The 21,096-nt window shown below is 33.2% G+C and overlaps 1 protein-coding gene across 1 annotated transcript in view; it reads right to left on the reverse strand.

Moving 5' to 3' along the window:
• Positions 1-4,933: 4,933 nt before the first annotated feature.
• Positions 4,934-21,096, reverse strand: part of MEOX2 (mesenchyme homeobox 2) — a gene marked incomplete at both ends in the record, with an annotated part of 67,490 nt that continues 51,327 nt past the window's right edge. The window contains one exon of the mRNA XM_084229564.1: positions 4,934-5,158. Coding sequence (XP_084085690.1) covers positions 4,934-5,158 — 225 coding nt within the window. The remainder of the gene's footprint in view (positions 5,159-21,096) is intronic.

Raw genomic sequence — 21,096 nt, forward strand, 5'->3', positions numbered from 1 at the left:
GAATGAGAGGAGGTGGTGAAGGATAGGCAGGAAGTTAAGAGTGATGGGCCTGATGCCCTGCAGGGATCATATGGGCAGATATGACCTTCACCAGTTTGTAACCAGCTCTTCCTTGAGGCCTAGGTAAAGGTTTTGGTTTCTATTCTAAGCCACTGGACAAAGGAGGAACATGGTCTGGTTTGCCTTTTTAAAATGTCTACTAATGTTTCTTATGGTCTTCTGCATTCACGTGAAAACTTTATACTTGCCAAAGTCTCCAGGAGCCACTTATTAATCTGATTTGCATTTTAAAGGGACCACTTTGACTGCAGTATAGAGAACTGATTATAGCAGAAGAAGGAAAACTGAAGGAAAGCTTCCTCTAGAAAGTTTATATGTAGCTTCAAAACAGGACCACTGAACTTTACTGTTTTCTTCCCTAGTGAACCCCTAGAATTTCAAATGCTGTTTGGAAGAATTTTTGTTTCATAAGACTTTATTAGTGAAATGATAAATAGTTTTTTTTAATTGCAAGTGATCTTTCTTTTAATTTGAACAAATTCACCAAAATTATTTTTGATGACAAAAATCTTAAAAAGCACTTAATTATTTTTATAGTTACATTGTTGATTAGAAAGGGTGGCACAGAAAACTGTAGGTTTACTCAAATTTCTAAAAGAACTGTTTACAAGAAGCAAACTGTCTGTGAGATCTAATAAAACTCCATATAATAATCTAATGGACTTTAAAATGTATATATATTTTCAAAATAGAAACAATAACATGATAAAAATAAATTTCAAGGTTAGAGTCATTATAGGTTGTGCCACAGTACTTTGTGCTTATATTATTAAAAAATCAAAAAAGCTCTGGGGCATAATGTATGGCATGTTTCAACTGTTAGTCAAACATTTATACCAATCTATATAATATTTTGCATTAAATAAATTGTAAGATGTTTCTCTTACCTGTATATATACAGAGAACAAATTAAAAGCATTTCCTCTAAAGAAATATTTGTATTTGATTTAATTATTGATAGCAAGGAGGTCTAGCTCTACTTAAAGAGGTTTATACAATCTATGCAAGAGTCACTGCATAGATTCTGATTAATTCTGCCTGAAGCTAGCAGACAAGAGTAAGGTTGTGATGAAACACCTTTTTCATTTAATCAGTCTGGCTTGTGGGCTGTTGTCAAGTTGAAAAATTTAACAAAACATTCCCTATAGACATTCTGATATTTACTTCATTAAGTTTATAAAATTTAGCAAAAATTTTATTTCAGATACAAATGATAAATTTTGTCCATCATCACCCTTTGACATTGTGTAAAACTACCCCAAACAAAATTTTGCCAAAACTGTGGTAGTTGGAGGCAAAGACTCTGCTATCTTTTTAGTGATTTTATTTTAGCTCTATACTTTCCTCTAAACTTCTGTAAAGATAAAATAACATTTTTCAGAATTAATATGTCAGCAACATTTAAAAAGTATTTTCAAAAAACCGGTAGCATTAAAAACATAAAATATTTATTTTTGTAATTTGTTTTGTTTTTCTATCTGACTCCTAATTTCATCCTATTATCCTAAGGAAAACCCTATTGAATTTCACAAGTCATTTCCACCTTTATTTTATGTAATGTCATTTGAGTGTATTAAAGCTGTGGTTGGAATTGTTTTAAGTGCATTTAGTTTGTTTTTAAAGAACAAAATGGCAAACTCAGGTCTTAGGTCTCAGGAAAGGAAAATATAGTTTGACAACCCTAGGTAAATAAGGGAAGTAAAAGGAAATTGGGGTCATGTTAATAATGAGTTACAAATATGTGGATCAGTTTTTGAGGAAACTTTGTCATGTTCATCCTTCTGAATCCTGAGAAAAAAAAATCACTCTAAGTATGATTTCAAACTATTTTCAGAGAAAGGTACTTTCATGTTATTATAAATTTCCAAAGACCTACAAGATCTGACACCAGAATTACATGAAAAGGTTGTTTTGTGAAAATACACCACAGCCTGCCAGGTTTCCAGTGCAAAATAATAACGAATAGAGTTCTTTTAGATTTTGCCTTCTCTGGAGTAAATTTAGTCCAATAATATATGGGAATATCTTAAGTTTCCTTATAGGATTTTAATTCTAGAAGGATGGGGAGGGAAAATGAAGGATCCAGCAAATGAATGCAGCTTTTATAAAATAATAGAATACTAAAATACACTAAGAAAATAGAAAGTTCTTTTAATTAAAATCAATCCCGCTGGATCATTTACTTAACAATGTGCCATTGTTATGCTAGTATGCCCAGCATCTTAAATACTAGAGCATTTTAATCCATTATACATTAAATGATGCCCCCTTTTGGTCAACTAGTGCCCTGTCCTGCCTGGTGATTCTTCATGTTCTCTAGAATCAACTTTATATCATTTTGGAATAGCTCAACACTCCATAATAAAGTCATAGTCCATAATAAAAATGCCTCACATTTCCTGAATGTCATATCTATTCAAAATCACTTTTTTGTACTTCATTTATCATACTAAATTGTAATTCTTATATCTCTCCATTTGACCACAACCCTTAGATCTCTTTAGATACTCTTAAGTGGTCTTTTCCTCTTATTTCTGAAACTTATTTTCCTGCCTAAATGAATTACTCTCGATTTTGCTCTTATTGAGCTCAATTCAATTTATATCTTCCCACTTCTCCAATTTGTCAAGATGTTTTGAATTGAAATCCTACAATAAGAAAGTCAGTCCACCCAAGTAGATGTCATCATTACAAATATACTTTGGAGTCATTCAAGTGGTTGATAGAAAAGTGTCTGTTTTATTCTTGGATGACCTCCGTGTGAATGAGCTCCATGCAAAATTAATTTAGAAATATTGCCTACTTCTACAATAACATTTATTACACAAAGGGAAAATTGTAATACAAACAATATAATTATTAACTTTATTTCCTGAATACTGTCTTTATATCATGCTAGATTAAGTAAGCTACTGTCAACTGAATCTATTGTTTGTCAACCTCAATATTCTATAGCAAATGAAACAAACTAAATAATGAGGCTTTTGAAAACCTTTACCAGCTGTTTTTCTCTATTTCTGATTGATTGATTAATTAATTAATTAGATTAATTGGGGAGGAGGGCAAGCTTTTGCATGTTTCTAAACATTTCTGGTTAAACATGGACCAAAGAAGACACAGAGTTATAAAGTTGTAAGCAGGACTTAGGAATCCAGTATATGTGCAATTGTGCATGATACAAAATACATTACGTTAATATTACCCTTTAATTATTATATTGGTTATGACCATTAGGATGGAGAATTCTGATTAGCTTACTTAGCTTATTTTCACATCAACATTTGAGAGAGAAACACTTATTGGATATTTTTATTTAGAAAGAACTATTGGAATAATTCATATGTGATATGTAAGTTTTAAAATATATTACTATTTTGTCTCCTTGTGATCAACAGTATTACCTTTTCTCTTATTTTTACCTTAAAAATCATAAAACATTCAAAGAGATCCATTTGACATGTTCCTCAATTAGGGAAAATGGCTTAATGTATAATAGGTTTTAAATGATCTTTGAATGCCCAAGGATTGATTATTTTTCTATTATAAAAACTTAAGAAACTCACAAAAGAGAATGTAGATGATTCATTAATTATGGTTGTCTGGATTCATATAAAAGAAGAGGAATTTGAGATTTTTGAAAGTATTTGTAACAAAACCTGTATGAATTTAGGAAATCACTAGGGAGACCAAAAATATTTACAAAGGATCATTTATTAAACATTCTTTTTACAAAATACAAAGATTGTTGTTCTGCATGAATACATCATATATGAAAAAAAATAATGTGTTTTTACTGCATTTAGTTTGGAGACATTCAGAATTGTTTCATCTACCAACTCGAGACTCATCTACCAATTTTGCTTTTCAACTTGTCTAACACCATTGCCAAACATGGGGAATCCTTCTTTCTTGATAATTAAATCATATTCATAACAGCTAACATTTTATAGACATAAAATCAGACAATGCGTGTCATACAAAACCCTTTCGGCAGGGTAACTGATTTGGTTATGATCCTAAATTTTCTTCAAGCTATAAGATAGGAAGAATTGAGGAGCTAGGTAAGTTTTATAATAATGTATTAGCAGCAGTTGATAGAAAATGCAACATAAGATTTGTTTTGTCTGTGGTACAAGAATATGTCCTATCAGACTCTAATGTATTTTTCTCTACTTGAACACAAGTATGTGTTGATTGTTTCTGGGATGAAAAAATGTATATAGAAGACAAGAAGTTGGTTCTGGTTGTCATTGTGAGTGCCTATTTTCATCAGCTAATATGAATGCATTGCTAAACTTAGTGAAGACAGGAAAATGATTTAAGGGTAATATATACAGAGTTAAAATACATTTTTTAAATCCACTTAAGAGTGATTTCAGGCACTGTGGCTATTCAGGATAAAATGTTTCGTGGTTTATTCTTGATAGCAATTTGTCAGTGCAAGCAAAAGCAAATACCTGCCCACTGTCATACACATGATCTCATACATCTGGAATGTTCAAAGTTCATCTTCTGCATCTTCATTCTGGAGGCATCTTGAATAAAAATGACTCATGGTTTGCTCTTGATAGCAATTTAATTTTCAGTGCAAGCAAAAGCAAACACAAACCTGCTCATGGCCATACACTTGACCAACACAACTGAAATATTCAAAGCAACTTAACCTTCTCCATCTTCATCGTGGAAACATTTTTATTAAGTGGTACTTAGTGTAAACCCTCTATAACTCACTATGAATGGACTCAAGATGCCTGTATTTAATAATATTAAAAATCACTGTTATAGTCATCTCTCTGTGTAAACGATGTTTGAGTAATAAGGCTTGCCATCACAACATTTCTTTCCTGAGAATGGAGCTTATCTTCTCTGTGTATCATAAGTGTGCATGCTCCGAGCTGTGGTCACTGTCATGACTGTCTTCATTTGCTAGAGAGTCCCCGGTTTGCTGGAGAGTGGCCGCACCAATTCCTGAAAGCTCTGAAGGGAGAAGTGTTCCTTTTTTCACATTCACCAGTTCCTTTTCTCGAGCTGCAGCTCCTTGCTGTCCTCCTTTTACTCTCTTCCACTTCATTCGCCTGTTCTGGAACCAGACTTTCACCTTAACGGAGAAAAGGAGCAAAGCAGAAGAAAGAAAGTTAAAAAGACATTTCCCCCCCTCCTTTTTTTTTTTTTGTCATCTTAAACAAAGACACTATGTGGAATGCTGAAAGTAACACTGAATTTAATCAGGTTTCCATGTTCATGATGATTAATTTTAAAACTCTCAGAAGGTACATGTGAAAAACTATAGTTCGTGTTTTACAACATGCAATATAAAAAGTACGTGGGAAAGAACTGCTCCATTTTAGGTTACTCAAAATTGTTTGGCTTCAGAAAGAATTCCTATGAATTAGGGCTAATATTTTAATAGTTGTATTGGTCAAATATTTTTGTCCCCACCAATGCTTTGACTTGACATCTAGTTGTCATATCCTGAACTTATTTAAAACATGCTCACATAGCTACTGAAGAAACCACATATCTGAAAAACTATTGTGTCATTGCAGCTGACTGCTGGCTTCACAAGTCTTTGATCATGCCACATCAGAGTTAGTCTATGTTGTCCTGAAATATTCTTTTTCCTACCCTTAACACTTTTTGCTTTCCTTTGCAAATAAATAATTCAAATAATGTCCTAAAAATAAGGTTAAAATAAACAATTTCATTGACATTTTTAAAATGCTAATATTGAGTCTGTACATCATATAATTTCCATGAACTTTGTAGAGATACACTTTCCTTCTAAGAGCTTAATTGAATCTGCCTAGTATATTTTATGTATATATAATAAAACAAACAAAAAAATTAAACATGAATTAAATGAGCATCTATTATCTGAACCATCAAAATTGGCAGCAATGTACCTTCTTGTTTAGGAGGAAAATTTCTGTTAAGTATGTCTTTTACATTGTATTTCTCTGTATTCAAAGTTATCATAAGCCTGAATTTTGTGCGAATAACCCCCAAATTTTTATTGAAAACAAATACAAAAATAATCTCACCTGTGACCCTAAAATCTACTTCTAATTTTGCTTGTCTTAAAGGCTTATCAAAACAGATTGTTTTCCACAGGTTTCTTGAGCAATCCACTACTGAATCAAGAGACTACATTCATTCATATTTTATGATTGTACATTCTTTTAATGTGTAGCTATATCATGCTTTATCCATTCTCCTGCCCTTGGTCACTAAATTGATTTTTATTCTTTTACAAACGATGCTGACATGAACATTCTTACATTTGATCTCTGATAAATATGACTGATCTTCTCTGAGTGGATGTTCAAGAGTTGTACCAATGAGTCGATAGGGTATTTGAACATTCAACTTATGTGATAATACAATATAGAAAGTCAATTTCCAAAGATGTATCAAAATAACTCTCTCCCCTCTACCATCAAGTGTGTAAGAGTTCTTATTGATTCTTCTTTGTTCTTATTGATTTGGAGCCATCAATTTTTTTCCAACACTAGGACTGTAAATGTCATTTCACCATTTTTTCATTTTGGATTTCCTTATTATTAATGAATTAAAGTATCTTTAAAATGTTGAGATGATATTGAGGGCCCACTTGTATTTCTTCTTTTGTGAAATGTCTCCACATGTCTGGTTTGCATTGAATTCTTTTAAATTTTATTTTATTCTTTATAGACTTTTAAAATATGTTCTGAATGTTAATTTATTGCTTTGTGGTTATGTGGCTGCTACCAAAGTCTCTGAATTTATGTGTCTTTTACCTTCCCTTGGAGTACTTTTAATGATCAGAAACTCTTAAATTTAATATATTAAAAGGTATCAATTGTCTCCATTCCAGCTATCACTTTTATGTCTTCATTAAGAGCCTTCTTTCTGGACTTCCTTTCTCACTGCCTTGAAAGTGAGCCAAGGATGAGTCGGACAGCCAGCCAGCTGCTAGTGCATTCTGCACAGATAAAGAATGAAGCCAATTGGTCTGTGTTCCAGCTGCGTGTATACTCAGAAAGTTTTCTTAAACTATATTGCATGGAACATTTACATGAAGTCAGTGCTGAGAAGCAGTGTAAGTTTTTTTTTTAAATTCCAAGACTAATAATTGCACAGATGACAAACATCACGTCTCCTGCTGTTCCTGTTTGTTTGATCTGGCATGGAGCCATCCAAGTGACAGTGTCCAAAGGATAAAAACGATACATGTTAAGTTCCATTACTACCACGCATGAACCATCACCTCTGTCACTTTCATTTTTTGTGTGGCTGATAACTGTGACGTCAGTGCCATGTTTTCACTTGCCTAGATTCAAAAGCAGTGAGTGTTGTCAGGTGTTCTGGACCTTATTGTGAATCTGTTTGTTGAGTGTACTGAGTGGGAAGCCTTACCTTTCTGTGGTTGTTGGCAAGCCACAGATATGTTATGCAAATGGTTGATGAATGGAATTTAAGAAAAAGATTCTTTTTTCCATTTCTCTTTTAATGGTCATCAGTTTCAGAGTCAGCACATTATCTGATTTAGAGGTCAGTCATTTTCACTACCTGTTCCTCAGCAGATGAGGCAAAATCGAGGGAGCTAGGTGGGCCCTTGGCAGGGAGATTCTTCTGGATCTAAGATCTCCTTGCAGAAGAACGAAGGAGATAAATGAAATAACACTAACAATATGAGAGCGCCCTTATATAATAGCCAACAAGTTTACAACAGATAAAAGTTTAAACTTGTTATCACATATTGAGGACTCAGTTTATTTTTAAACCCAAAGAAATGGGTACTAGGTCAATGTAAATACTGCTGAATGTTAATCATCTCTAAAGAATAAAACACTTCTTTCAGAATGTAAATATTTCAACAGCTGGTTTCCTGAAATATCACAAATTATATATCATTGATGGTGTACTTTTAATTATTTATTTATTTTTGCTATTAATTTTTAAAGATTAGGGATGGGCCTCCCCGGTGGCACAGCAGTTGAGCACTGGGCTGCGAGGCTGCCCGCAGCCTCTGCGGTGCCGGTTCGATCCCTGGCCACCGGGCAAGGGTCCCACATGACGTGCAGACCTCTCCTGCCGCGCCCGCTGCTCCCCTCAGCAGTGTACTTCGGTCCTTCTGCCTGTTCTGTTCCCTGCTCTGGCTTTGGTGAATTCTCTCGCCCTCCTGCGCTTCTGACTGTACCCAGTGCTTGTATAAATAAATAAATAAATAAATATTTAAAATAAATAAAGATTGGGGATAAAAAAAAAAACCTTCTTTCTGCCAAGACCATTAAGATACTCTTCTATGACTTCTACTAAGAGATTAAAGGTTGGCATTGAAGTGCTTGATCTATGAAGTATTGATTTTAGTACATAGTGTAAAAGAAAATATCTACATCAACCTTATGGGTAACAACTTGTCCCAAGAGCATTATTCAATAATACACCCTATTTCCTATGACCAATACTTCAGCAGTCGTAAACCAAGTTTTCACATGTACATGACTTTCTTGATGCTCTCAATTTTCCTATCCCTGTGACATAACCACAGTCCTAATTTAGTTTTATAAGTCTTTCTACACAATAGAGTTAATTTCTATTTTATTCTTCAGGAACATTTGAATATTCACTATATTGTTCTAGAAATAGTTTCAATTTCTGTAAGTACATAGTGCTAAGGAGAAAGTGAAAAGAAATGTATTAAATATTTTCAAATATGTGTTTATTTCAGTGTCTTCAGATTATAATACTCCATCAAAATTAGCATAGTTTTCCCAGATGCTTGCACCAAAATATTTAAATTAAGTTTAAATATTTCTCAACTCTTGATTTTTCTTGGCCTATTAAGTCATAATTAAAATCTTATAGAGCCTCCCTGGTGGTGCAGCGGTTGAGCGCTGGGTTGCAAAACTGCCCGCAGCCTCTGCAGCGCTGGTTCGATCCCTGGCTGCTTCCCGGCCACCGGAGGAGGGTCCCACGGGCACGCAGACCTCTCCTGCCGCCCGCTGCTCCCCTCAGCAGTGTATTTCGTCGGTCTGCCTCTTCTGTTCCCCTCTCTGTCTCTGGTGAATTCTCTCACCCTCCCGTGCTTCTGACTGTACCCCAGTGCTTGTATAAATAAATAAATAAATCTTTAAAAAAATAAATAAAATAAAATCTTATATTGCACATTACCCAAACATTATTAACCCATTTGACAATAAAAAGAAAGCAGAAAAAATTGATTAAAAACTAGCTAGTGGGTGTTTATACATTATTACAGTTCAAAACAAAAAAAAAATCAGTAGTTACTTGTTATTACACACCTTAGAGCTAGGCAACTACATTATAGCTGTTATTTATGCATTATTTATTACAATTTTCCAGATATTTTTAACAGTATTCCCCCATCATTCTTTGGAGATGAGGATACTGAGACTCACAGGCTAAGTGACTTGCCACAGATTTACACAGATGACATAATGTGGTGCCAGGATTTAAACCTGGTGGTTTGGCTGGCTCCAGATCTACCTTTCATTGTTGTTGTTCCTGGTATATTTCAGATATTTAACTGATAAGAACAGATAATACACTTGGTCTTAGCCAAAAGGCAGAGAAGTATTATTTCTGTTATATTTCAAACTCCACATTTTGAGTATTCAGGATAAAAAAGCAAACAATATAAAGTATGTGAACTCTATCCATATGATTACTATCATTTAGGTAATTCTCCTCCTCTATATAATTAGGTTTGTAAATATGACACTATTTTCCTGTACTGTAATTTAGGTAATTATACTACTCAATTTAATTACCTTTGCAAGTTTGACATTGTGTGTTGCATTAGATCTTTTCCACATGAATTGGGTTCTACTGCTGGTTTCACTTCTAAGTATCTGTGTGAATTTGAGAAAATTATACTTCTCTATGCCTCAATTTTCATATTTGTAATATTGGAATAATGAGTCTTTTGAGATTCCCCATAGGGACATTTTCTCCATGGACAATTCCAGATGGAAGAAACACATTATCATCATTGTCACTAAGAGCTAAAACATCAAGTCAAAATAATCTTGGCAGAAAAATGGGAGAAATAGATGTCTTAAAATCATACTTATTTTCTTTTCTGGGATAAGGGGCACATAAATTCTATAATACCAGTATAAAACCTATTACATTTTCTCTAAATGAGAAAAATGTAAGAATATGGTATTGATTTTAGAAGTAGTATAGATTATTTTGCCTGGCTTTTTGTCTACCCAATGAAAATCTGCTACTAGACTAATGAAAGACTCCATAGTTTACTAGCAGATATACACAAACATACATGCACAAAACACACACATATGGATATATGTATACTAAAAGATATGTTCATATATGCATATGAAAGTGAAAGCATGTCATTATTAGTAATTTTAGTACCTGTATATACTGTCTTACTTGAGGGTTAGATTACATGTTTAATACTGGAACTCCATGAAATAATAATGAGACAAAATTAACAACATTTACATAATGGGTACAGCTAATAAAATGGGAAGTATAAGTATAAAACTTCAAAGCTTCGTGTATCCACACTTATTTTCAAACATGAAAATATATAGGGTAAATTGTAATAGGAGAGGAAGATTTTTGAAAATGTATTTTCTACAAGCATCAATAATATAAAACCTACAAAAGTAAATCTAGATTATGTATCAATATTGCCACAGATTTATAAATAAATTTCATTGTTTAATTTACAATCACTATAACCCAGATTCATTAGTTGGATTGAAAAAAAAATAACCTTTGTTTTTAATATAACTAGAGCATAATTATTCAAATGACTGAAATGTCTTTAAAAAATAAATATGCTTGGGCCTCCCCTGGTGGCTCAGGTGGTTGAGTGCCTTCGCTGTGAAGCAGTCCGCAGCCTCTGCAGTGCCAGTTCAATCCCAGCCGGCCGGCAAGGGCCCCACGTGGCGCAACAGACCTCTCCTGTCTCACCCACTGCTCCCCTCAGCAGTGTATTTCATCAGTCTGCCTGTTCTGTTCCCTGCTCTGTCTCCGGTGAATCCTTTCACCCTCCCGCGCATCTGACCTGTACCCCGGATCTTGTGTAAATGAATAAATAAAAATTAAAAAATATATATGCTTAGTATTTTGTTTAAATTTACAGGCATGTTTCATTCATAAACTAAGAAGAAGAATACTGATCTCACATTTTCTTGGTAACTTGGAATCTCCATTTATACTGAATATCTACTAATAGCAACTGTATTAGACCAAAGATGGGAGGAATGAACAAATAAATAAAACATAATCCTTGCCCTCAAAGCATTCACAACCAAGGAAGGAGAAGTACGAAAATAACAGTTTACTGGCTATATAAGAAACTGCTGGCATATACTGAGATGCATGAAAATTAGCTTCCTATTTTACAGAGTATCCTTAAGATATTTGTTGTTCTAGTTGGTGTTATTACTAACTCCTGACTAAGAGATTTCCCTCAATGGTTCACTCTACTTCAATCACAGAATCTACCTACAGTCACAGAATTTACCTACTACATTCATGTCCCACACTGCTATGATATCACATAATTATAGGAAATTATTTCTTTCCTCTGAGAATATCATATCTTTGTTGTCATTGCCATTTGTCTGTCTTCAGAATTTTTGGTCTTAGTAAACGAGGAGTTCTAGGAGACTGGATCATCAAATATTTTGCAGATAATTTAAACAGATCTGTCCATTTTGGAGCATGATATATAAGTTGTGTGAGCTTTCATTGTTCTGTTTGGGCTAGCAGTCAACTTTATCTACTAGTCTACAATATCTTTGGAAAATACTAGATAAGTGAGCCTTTCTTAAATTATTTTTTCAAGCTTGTATCTAAGGCAAGATTCCATACAAAGTGTGTTTTGCTACATAATATGATTAACAACTCAGATAAAGGTAAATCCTTTATCTCAAGAATCTAAGTACTAAAAATACTATTATTCATGAAAACAAAGCAACATCAACCTAGTGTTATATATCTTTGCATGCACAAATATTTTCAATAAAATTCTCATAAGAAATAACAAAATTGGGCCTCCCCTGGTGGCGCAGCGGTTGAGCGCTGGGTTTTGAAGCTGCCCGCAGCCTCTGCAGCGCCCGTTCAATCCCCGGCTGCTCCCGACCACTGGAGGAGGGTCCCACATGGCGCGCAGACCTCTCCTGCTGCCCGCTGCTCCCCTCAGCAGTGTACTTCGGTCCTTCTGCCTGTTCTGCTCCCCGCTCTGGCTCTGGTGAATTCTCTCACCCTCCCCCGCCTCTGACTGTACCCAGTGCGTGTATAAATAAATAAATAAATAAATAATAAATGAATGAATGAATAAATAAATAAATAATATATATATAATAACCTCTTGTAATGAATATTTCAAGTTTTTAGTTGTAGAACTTGTGTTTGAAACATCTGCTTATTATGAAGAAGTCTCCTCTTTTAATCTCTTAGATGAAAATGTACTTTTTCTATTGCCTGGTTGATCAAACTACTCTTTACATAGAAACATATCTATTTCCATTTTGACTTTCTACTAATGAAAGCACCCAAAAGAATTTTGCTAAATCTATCTGTTTGAATAATAGATTTCACATCTAGAAATCATATTTTCATCTTCAATAAGAATAAGCCAAAAAGAAAAAGAAAAATACCGGATGGTCTCACTCATAGCAGGAATCTAGAAAACTTAAATAAGGGACCAGGAAAATGAATATAAGAAAGTGAAAATCAAAATCAACAAAAAACTATGAACCAGAGACACTTTTTGGGGGGTGGGGGGCGGGAGGGGAAGGATTGGGGCCAGAATGGGGCGTTTGCAATTGTATGGGGGAATATAAAAATAAAATTTATTATTTATTTATTTATTTTTTCTTGGAGATAGGACCTTTATTTTTTTTAATAAATTTTATTGTTATATTCCCCATACAATTGCAGCCCCCCCATTCTGACCCCAAAAAATTTATTATTAAAAAAAAAAAAAGAATACTACAAATGGGAATCATTCATGCTGTTTGCTAAATATTCACTTTTTATCTCTTTGTTTACTTAGCTACTCTTATTACAACTTTCTATGTATAAATTTGCACTACTTGTCATCTTAGGGCTCAAGATACATCACAGAACAATTCAAATTAAATATCTATCTGTATTGTCACACAATTTCCTAAGCTGACCAGAGGCAAATAGGTTGATAGAATGTTGAATCTACAAATACCACAAGACATGTTTATGTAACATCCTAAATGTCTGAGTATTTTTTTTAAGATTTATTTATTGATGCGTACAAGAACCGGGGTGCAGGCAAGACAGGAGAAGTCTGCTGCATTATGTGGGTATCTCCTTGGCTGGCCAGGATCGAACCCGCACTGCAGAGGCTGTGGACAGCTTCACAGTGCTGCATTTAACCGCCTGCACCACCAGGGAGGCCCCTAAATGTGTTTTTTTGAAAATACAATAATAAAACCAAAAACCTGGATAAAAGTGGAATATTTTAGTGACATATCTAAATATCTCCAAAGATAGGAAATTTGTGTAGATTTAGTATCCTGGTTTTATTTGTAATTCATATTTGAAATATAATAGATGTTGTCTAGGAAATAGTTATTCATGTTTTAACATGTGAAAACATGCCAAGAGTAACTGTATAAATACAATTTTCACATGCAATCACACTGGCAGTGATTAATTTGATCATGACAGCTGATCTAGTAAACCCAATTTAAATGAGTTCCAGAAAGACTTATCCAAGTAATTCAGTAGTAAAGTCACTAGTTGAATTTAAGAATTAGAAACAAGGATGCTGTCTCTATAAGGTAAAGATGGAAAATGAGGAAAAGAAAGCTTCTTTGCTCCTTCCTCTTCTAGCAGATAGAGCTATACCTGATTAAGAGAACAAATCCTTTAGGTATTTCTAAGAAGCCCATGGGAGCTACAGTGGACTCTGCTATTTGTACAGCTGTGTGTGTGTGGTTGTGTGTGTGTGGGGTTGTGTGAGTGTGTTTGTTGGAGAGTGAAGAGAATTAATATATATTTCATTACTAAAGTCTGCACAGAGGGTTGACTCTCACCTTTATCCTCTAGCTTAGCATAACATTTATGACCAGGTAATCATTTTCCTGTTCTATATTTTCCATTTGAAGACTTATTTTTTTCCTGTTTAGAATGCATGAGAACCACATTCACTACTTTAGTCATAATACATTTATTATGTCACATGTTTTCAAACTAATTGATACAATTTAGCAGTTGGCAACTATAAGCACATAGCATATTGAACAAGAAATAATTTTTGAGCCACCAAATGAGATGTTAAGAGGATCATTAAAAGACAAATATAACATATATATATAGTTACTTTCTATATAACTTTCTATATATAGTTACTTTCTATATAACTATATAACATATAGTTACTTTCCAAAGTAACTAGTCACAGATTGAACATAATGCTTAAAGGATTAATTCCTTTTAATTTGACCTTTCAGAAATGTCACTATAGTAGCAAATGCTGACAATTATAACTCTGTCCTACCTGATGAAATTCAACTCAAAAGATCCATTTTATTTCTATTAACTTACGACCAAAATTTAGTAGTCCTAATCCTATTTTTATATAAGACAAAAAATTTATGTATTTTATTCATGCTAAATATTGTTTACTTAACTACATCATGAATAAATGACTCGAGCAGATGGGAGTGGAAATATTAAAACTAAATTAACACACTGCTCTTTTTTATTGTGTTAAAAAATTCCTGAATAGCAATTTTTGAATATTTGGATTTTGATTGTTCTGAGTTATTATTGGCACTTATCTTGCTCAAACCACCGAGATCAACTAAAATAATAGTGTTTGTTCTTAGTATCTCCAATATCTGGGTCAACATTTAGTAATCATTAGCAGCTTAGCACAATCAATATATACCATGTAGACTAACAGGTTCTACTGTAGTTTAGTCTACATGAAACTCATTAAATTTTTGGCTGAAATACAGGAACTTGTCATTTTTATAAGAACAGTATCTAATTAATATTATCATTGTTACTAGACAACTAAATTCAAAATGTGAATATATACTAGCTAGTTCTTTTAATAGATTTTGTAACCATCTCTTTAGATGCAAGTTTATAGTAAGAATTTATAATGCTAATTACTTGATCAAATGATACACTGACAACAAAAAATAGTCAATAACTTAAAATGCTGGAAAAATTAAAAAAACTACTTAGTACAAAAAGTATACAGAAATATGAAGTTAAAAATCTATTTTAAATTGAATTTATCTCATGGAAATAGGGAAAACAATTGGAAGTACATCATTTACAAACAAATTTTCTTTAAAATTGAAGATGCTAACACATTATTTTCACTGGTTCCTCAAAATTTCTAGAAGCATCTTAGTTTTAGTATTATTTCAAATGACATGGAAAAAATCATAAATATGCCAGGATAGTGTTAAGAAGTGATCTTTCATAAGAGAAATTCCCATCCTTTAGCATACATGTTAAATGATGATGCTGTGGTGAAATGTTTCAGAATGTTATTTTTGATTTATTGATTAAATATAAATTAATATTTTCACTACTTTATTAAACATATTAAGAAATACACTGCGGCAAGTTCTTAGATTAATGGTAAGAATTACCTTTTTTTTTCACTCTGTCAGTTTAATGATTGCCTACAGTAAGAATCTGTAGGGAAAATTTCAATAAGAATTATAAAGTTAAGGTTTATTTTATGTGTGTATGTATAAATACAGATACAGTCACCCCCTGGGTATTGGGCTTCTCTGGTAGCTAAAGGGCTAAGTCTCAGCACTATGAAGCTATCCGCAGCCTCTGCAGCATGAGTTCAATCCCTGGCCATGGAAATACCCACTCAGTGCAGCAGACCTGTCTCTCCCAATGCTCCCCCCCAGCAGTGTATTTCAGTGGATCCGCCTGTTCTTCTCCCCACTCTGTCTCTGGTGAATCCTCTCACCCTCCTGCACCTCTGTCCTACACCCCAGCTCTTGTATGCATAAATAAATAAATCTTTTAAAAAAATTAGTCACCCTTGGGTATTCACAAAGGAATCCCTAAGGATAATGAAATCTGTAGATTCTCAAGTTACTTACATAAAATGGTAAAATATTTGTATATATCCTATGCATATCCTCCTATATGCTTTAAATCTTCTCTAGATTACTTACAATACCTAATACAATGTAAGTGCTTTGTAAATAACTGGAATACTACATTTTTAAGGTATAAGGAAAATAAGCCTTCACATGTACAATACAGAGTCAGCCATCCCAGATCTAGGTACATAGTATATATTTTCAATCTGTGATTGATTGACTCTTACTTGGGACCTATTGATATGGACTGTACATAGACACACATACGTATAGATCTTTCTCTTTCCCCCATGTCTATTATCAAGGCTGGTTCTGAGGATTTTTTTAATATCATTTCAAACTTGGATATTTACATTTCAATATTAGTAACCAATTGTTTATTTGTCAGTCTTCTCCTTTATATAAATATTATTCCTGAAAGTTAACTAAGGAGGGGTTTGAAACATTGATCTGTTCTTCATATATCATGTTTATTATTGCTCTTCCTATATTACATTTCATAATCATAACCATAATAACCATTGTAACCACTTCTGAATCTGGTGTTTAGAGCTATCACTCATTTCAATATGCCATTTATTTTTTCTTTTTTAATTTTTTTATATTTATTTTCTTATATTTTTGTTAATTTTGGGGCAGTATTTGATATCTTCCCTCAGGTATAGTTGCATTTCTTAAAAAAAAAAATAGCATTACTCAGGAGATACGTCTTCATTTTAAACTAAGACTCCATGTCATAATCCACCATCTCCCCCACTGAATGCTATCCCTGTCTTTCCAGTTGGAATTAAATCACAGTTATAAGATTTCAAAATATCAGGCACATCATGACTTAAGCAAAAGAAATATCCTATTATTACTTTAGGTGAATACTAAATGCTAAAGAAATGAGGAACTATTCTATAATCACTAACTACATGGGTAGTCTTGGGTTACCTAGAATACACACCATGTCTGGTCAAGGAGACATAATTTATTAGCTAAAACACTAAAAGTATTCAAATAAATTTATAGAAAGAAACCTGCAAAGGAGAGGGATTATATGAAATGCTAAGCAAAAGACAAAACCACTATTTATTTGGCACAAGAAAAATTCTCCTTTACAGTCATCCAAAAAAGGATGCCTATTTTGAAAATACTTGGCATTAAGCCATTTAATGATTTATGAGTAGCAAACAAAATATAATCCCTCTCATTCTCACTAAAGAAATATGACCCAATTAGGTGGGGGTTTCCATTTATCTTGGCAGAGGTATCATGTTGCCTGTGTTTATTACGATAATCTTAGTTTACAAATGTGCAACATTGTTCCTTTGATTAGCTTTGTGAAATGATTTTTGTGAACTGGAAGGATCTTCTATTCTTTCTATATTTGGCAGCTTTAACTCTATAAAAAATGTCCATTTTGTCACTCCTGTTATAGTTTCTTGCAGCTGTCTTCTCTCTTCTTCTCACTGTAAGATATTAAAAATTCGGCGGGCATATTCTCCAAATGTATCTGGATGGGTGAAAATGCCAGAATAAGCTTGTCAAATTTTAAAAATGGGACAGGAGGGTCTTTAGGCTGACTGGCTCTTCAAAATATTCCAAGTGGCTCTGCCAATAGAGGATTATTAGCTGTTGATTGAGAAGGGTATATAAGAATATGCTGTAAACTGGAGCTGAAAGATCACTGGGGGGGGGGGCTCACAGGTCTATAAAACTGCTTTTTAGGATTAAAAATATCTGAAGTTCAACTTTGTTCTAATATATCCATTTTTACTTAAAATAATTTTAATACCTATATGCTAATATAAAAATAGTTTACAGACTGAGTCTCTTTAAAAAAAAAAAAGTTATTTTAGCGTGATGGAATTCAAAGGGGAGAAAGACTTCCCTAACCTGTGAGGACACAGCATTATGGAAGACACAAACATGAGAATTTGACTTTTTTTGTGAGATTTCACAATATTCTTCAGGTAGGGATTTTAACATTTGAGCCCTCAGAAATATTTAAGGATTTTTTTTAAAGATTTATTTAAGTATGCATACAAGAATTGGGGTACAGGCCAGATGTGCAGGAGGATGAGCGGATTCACCAGAGACAGCGGGGAACAGAACAGGCAGACTGACTGAAATACACTGCTGAGGGGAGCAGCGGATGAGACAGGAGAGGTCTGCTGCACCATGTGGGTATCTCTCTGGCTGGCTGGGATTGAACCAGCACTGCAGAAGCTGTGGACAGGTTCACAGTGCTGCACTCAACCACATGCACCACCAACGAGGCCCAATATTTAAGGATTTAACATAGTTTTTTTTTTTTTTGAAAAGACAACCTAAGCATTTTTGCAAATCTTTATAATGAAATGTATGTGGCCTGTCATAAAATGCCCGAGAGGTATATTAATTGGTGTTATAAGCAAAGTAGCGGTATCTACAAATAACATATCAGTTATACACAGCATATTTTATAGTCAATTACATTAAACTTCTAGATGAAAATATATTTAAAGACTACTTGGATTATAAAGAAAGTTTTCACTTAAAAGAAAGTTATTTCTGTGAAACGATTGTGTCATAGATTGAAATGATTTAATATTTGCTGTTTTTTCCCTTTCAGTTATATACATATGAGTTCTACTTCTGAATTTGAATTTTTAAAGGCTTTTATAAAGTCAAGGAAAATATTTTATGAGATTCAAATTTCCATTGGGTTTTGAACAATATGGGTTAGATATCATTTTCTTTGGAATATCCTTTTAAATTGCTTTACTAAATTTCATCTTATTTTAAAGTATGGAAGAAAAAAGTCTGAAGAATGGAAATGAAAAAGTGCATATGTAAAGCTAAAAAAACTTACACAGTCAAGATATAGGATATGTAATAAAGTGTGTACAGCATTAATGAAAAATCAAAGTGATGGAATGACTGCATCCTGATTTAAAGATGAGTGAAAAAGAGTTAGTTAATGACTTTATATATGTGCCTTTAAAAGTCCAGCCTTCAGAAAATAAACTAAAAATAGCTCGCAGGGACACCTTAAAGGAATATGCCTTCAGATCTTTAAAAACGACAAAACTGATGACTGATAGCATACAATATTTTTTCTGATAAATTCAGTTCATAAAATGAACTGAACATTCAGTTCAGAATGTAAGTAAAACCTTCAAATTCTTAATTTAAAATTCTATGTGTGCCCAGAAATGTAGGAATAATATGAACATTTGGCAAAGCTAGTAACATTCCTCCATACAACCCTGTCATTTCTTTTTTGTGACACTCAGCATTCATTACAATTATTAATAGTTGTTTGAATTTTTGCTCTTCAGTAAGTGCTAAAAGAGATTTATTTAGCTTATTATAACAATAATTTTTTCTAACATCTAGCTCAACATTTATGTTACAAAAAAATAACTATGCAGTGCAATGCAAATATCTCCCCCCTCCTCCAGGTGAATAGCTGTGTTTTATAGTTTAGGTTAAAAATTCGTCCATATTCATTGTGACACATAAACCGGAATAGAACCAAGTGTAGACAGTTTCCATTTTGTGCCTTGGGGAGACTCTTACTTGCCTAGCAACAGAGAATTCTAATACTTGTTTAAATATTTTTTTTCAAAATAATTCCATTTTTTCTGAATAATTTATAAAGATTTAGTTTTAACTGGGAATTTAGATTCCTAATGCATGCATTTTTACATAATTTGGAAAACTACAGATAGAGGTTTATAGGGTAAATAAAATCATCTGGAGGAGACCAAATTTTCAATTCTTTAAAAGTCTAATCTTCATTTTGTTGTTGTTTACTTTACCCTATGAAGCCATAGTTAGATTGTCTCAGTAATGGCACCCACAAAAATCTATTTTCCTCCCACATCTCCACTCCATAACTGATTCCCTCCTATGTTGAGCTGAGCTTGCTTTACACATGGGACTTATTAGGAAATATTATGTAAGGGGAGACTTTGAGAATGCTGTACTTTGGTGTATTTGCTCTAAATGTTCCTTGGAATGCTTGTGCCACCATTTTAAGAGTCGCATGGAATCTTTTAGAAGATAAAAGCAAATTTAATGGAGACAAGTTATCTTAGTAAGGCAGCCTAGACTTTTTCTCCATCATCCACCAGCTGATTACAGCTTCAGGAAGAATCTAGGTAAGACCAGCAGTAGAAAGTAGAAGTAATTTTTGAGTCTAATCAAAATTATTTACCCCCAAAATTGTGAGTAAATTAAATATTGCTTTTGTTTGAAGATATTAAGATTCCTGTGGTTTGTTACATAGCAAAGATTAAACTGAAAAGTTACTTTTAAGCAAATATTAAAACTGTATATACATATATATGTATATATGTGCATATATACACATGTTTATATTTTTGCATGTAATTGTAGAGAATTCTTTATACACACACACATATTTGTAATTTTTGCATGTAATGGCAGACAATTCTTTTTCTAAGAATGGCAACTCTGAACAGGGAGAAAGAAACATCTGAAATACCTTCCAAATTTCCAAGTCAAACTTATAGAATTGCTTCTAAAGAGAAATTATTCTTAACTAAAAGTGGACCTCCACTTAATGGTGAGATAATGACCACCCCCAGAATGGACAGCATAGAATCTTGATTAGGACAGCACTTTTCTCTTGATTAGGAGCGCAGGTCTACATTTTATTATTTCCTCATGTATTCTATAAAATATGGTTACATTTCCTAAAATTGACTATTTCTATATAAGGAAAATTATGTGTACCGTCCCTCCTTCTTTTTTTCCTGCTCTCAGTTAAAAAAAATAAAAATATATGTCTGAACATGTAGATTTTGGAAGTTGCTTTCCAGTATATGAAGGATATTTGTGTGCAAAGTTCAAGAGAAAGAAATTGTTGTACTCCATAACTTAGGTACTGGTCATAACATTTAATTAAATATAAACTGTTAACAAATAA

This window comes from Talpa europaea, assembly GCF_964194135.1.
Source record: "Talpa europaea genome assembly, chromosome: 3".
NCBI classification, from domain to species: Eukaryota; Metazoa; Chordata; class Mammalia; order Eulipotyphla; family Talpidae; genus Talpa; species Talpa europaea.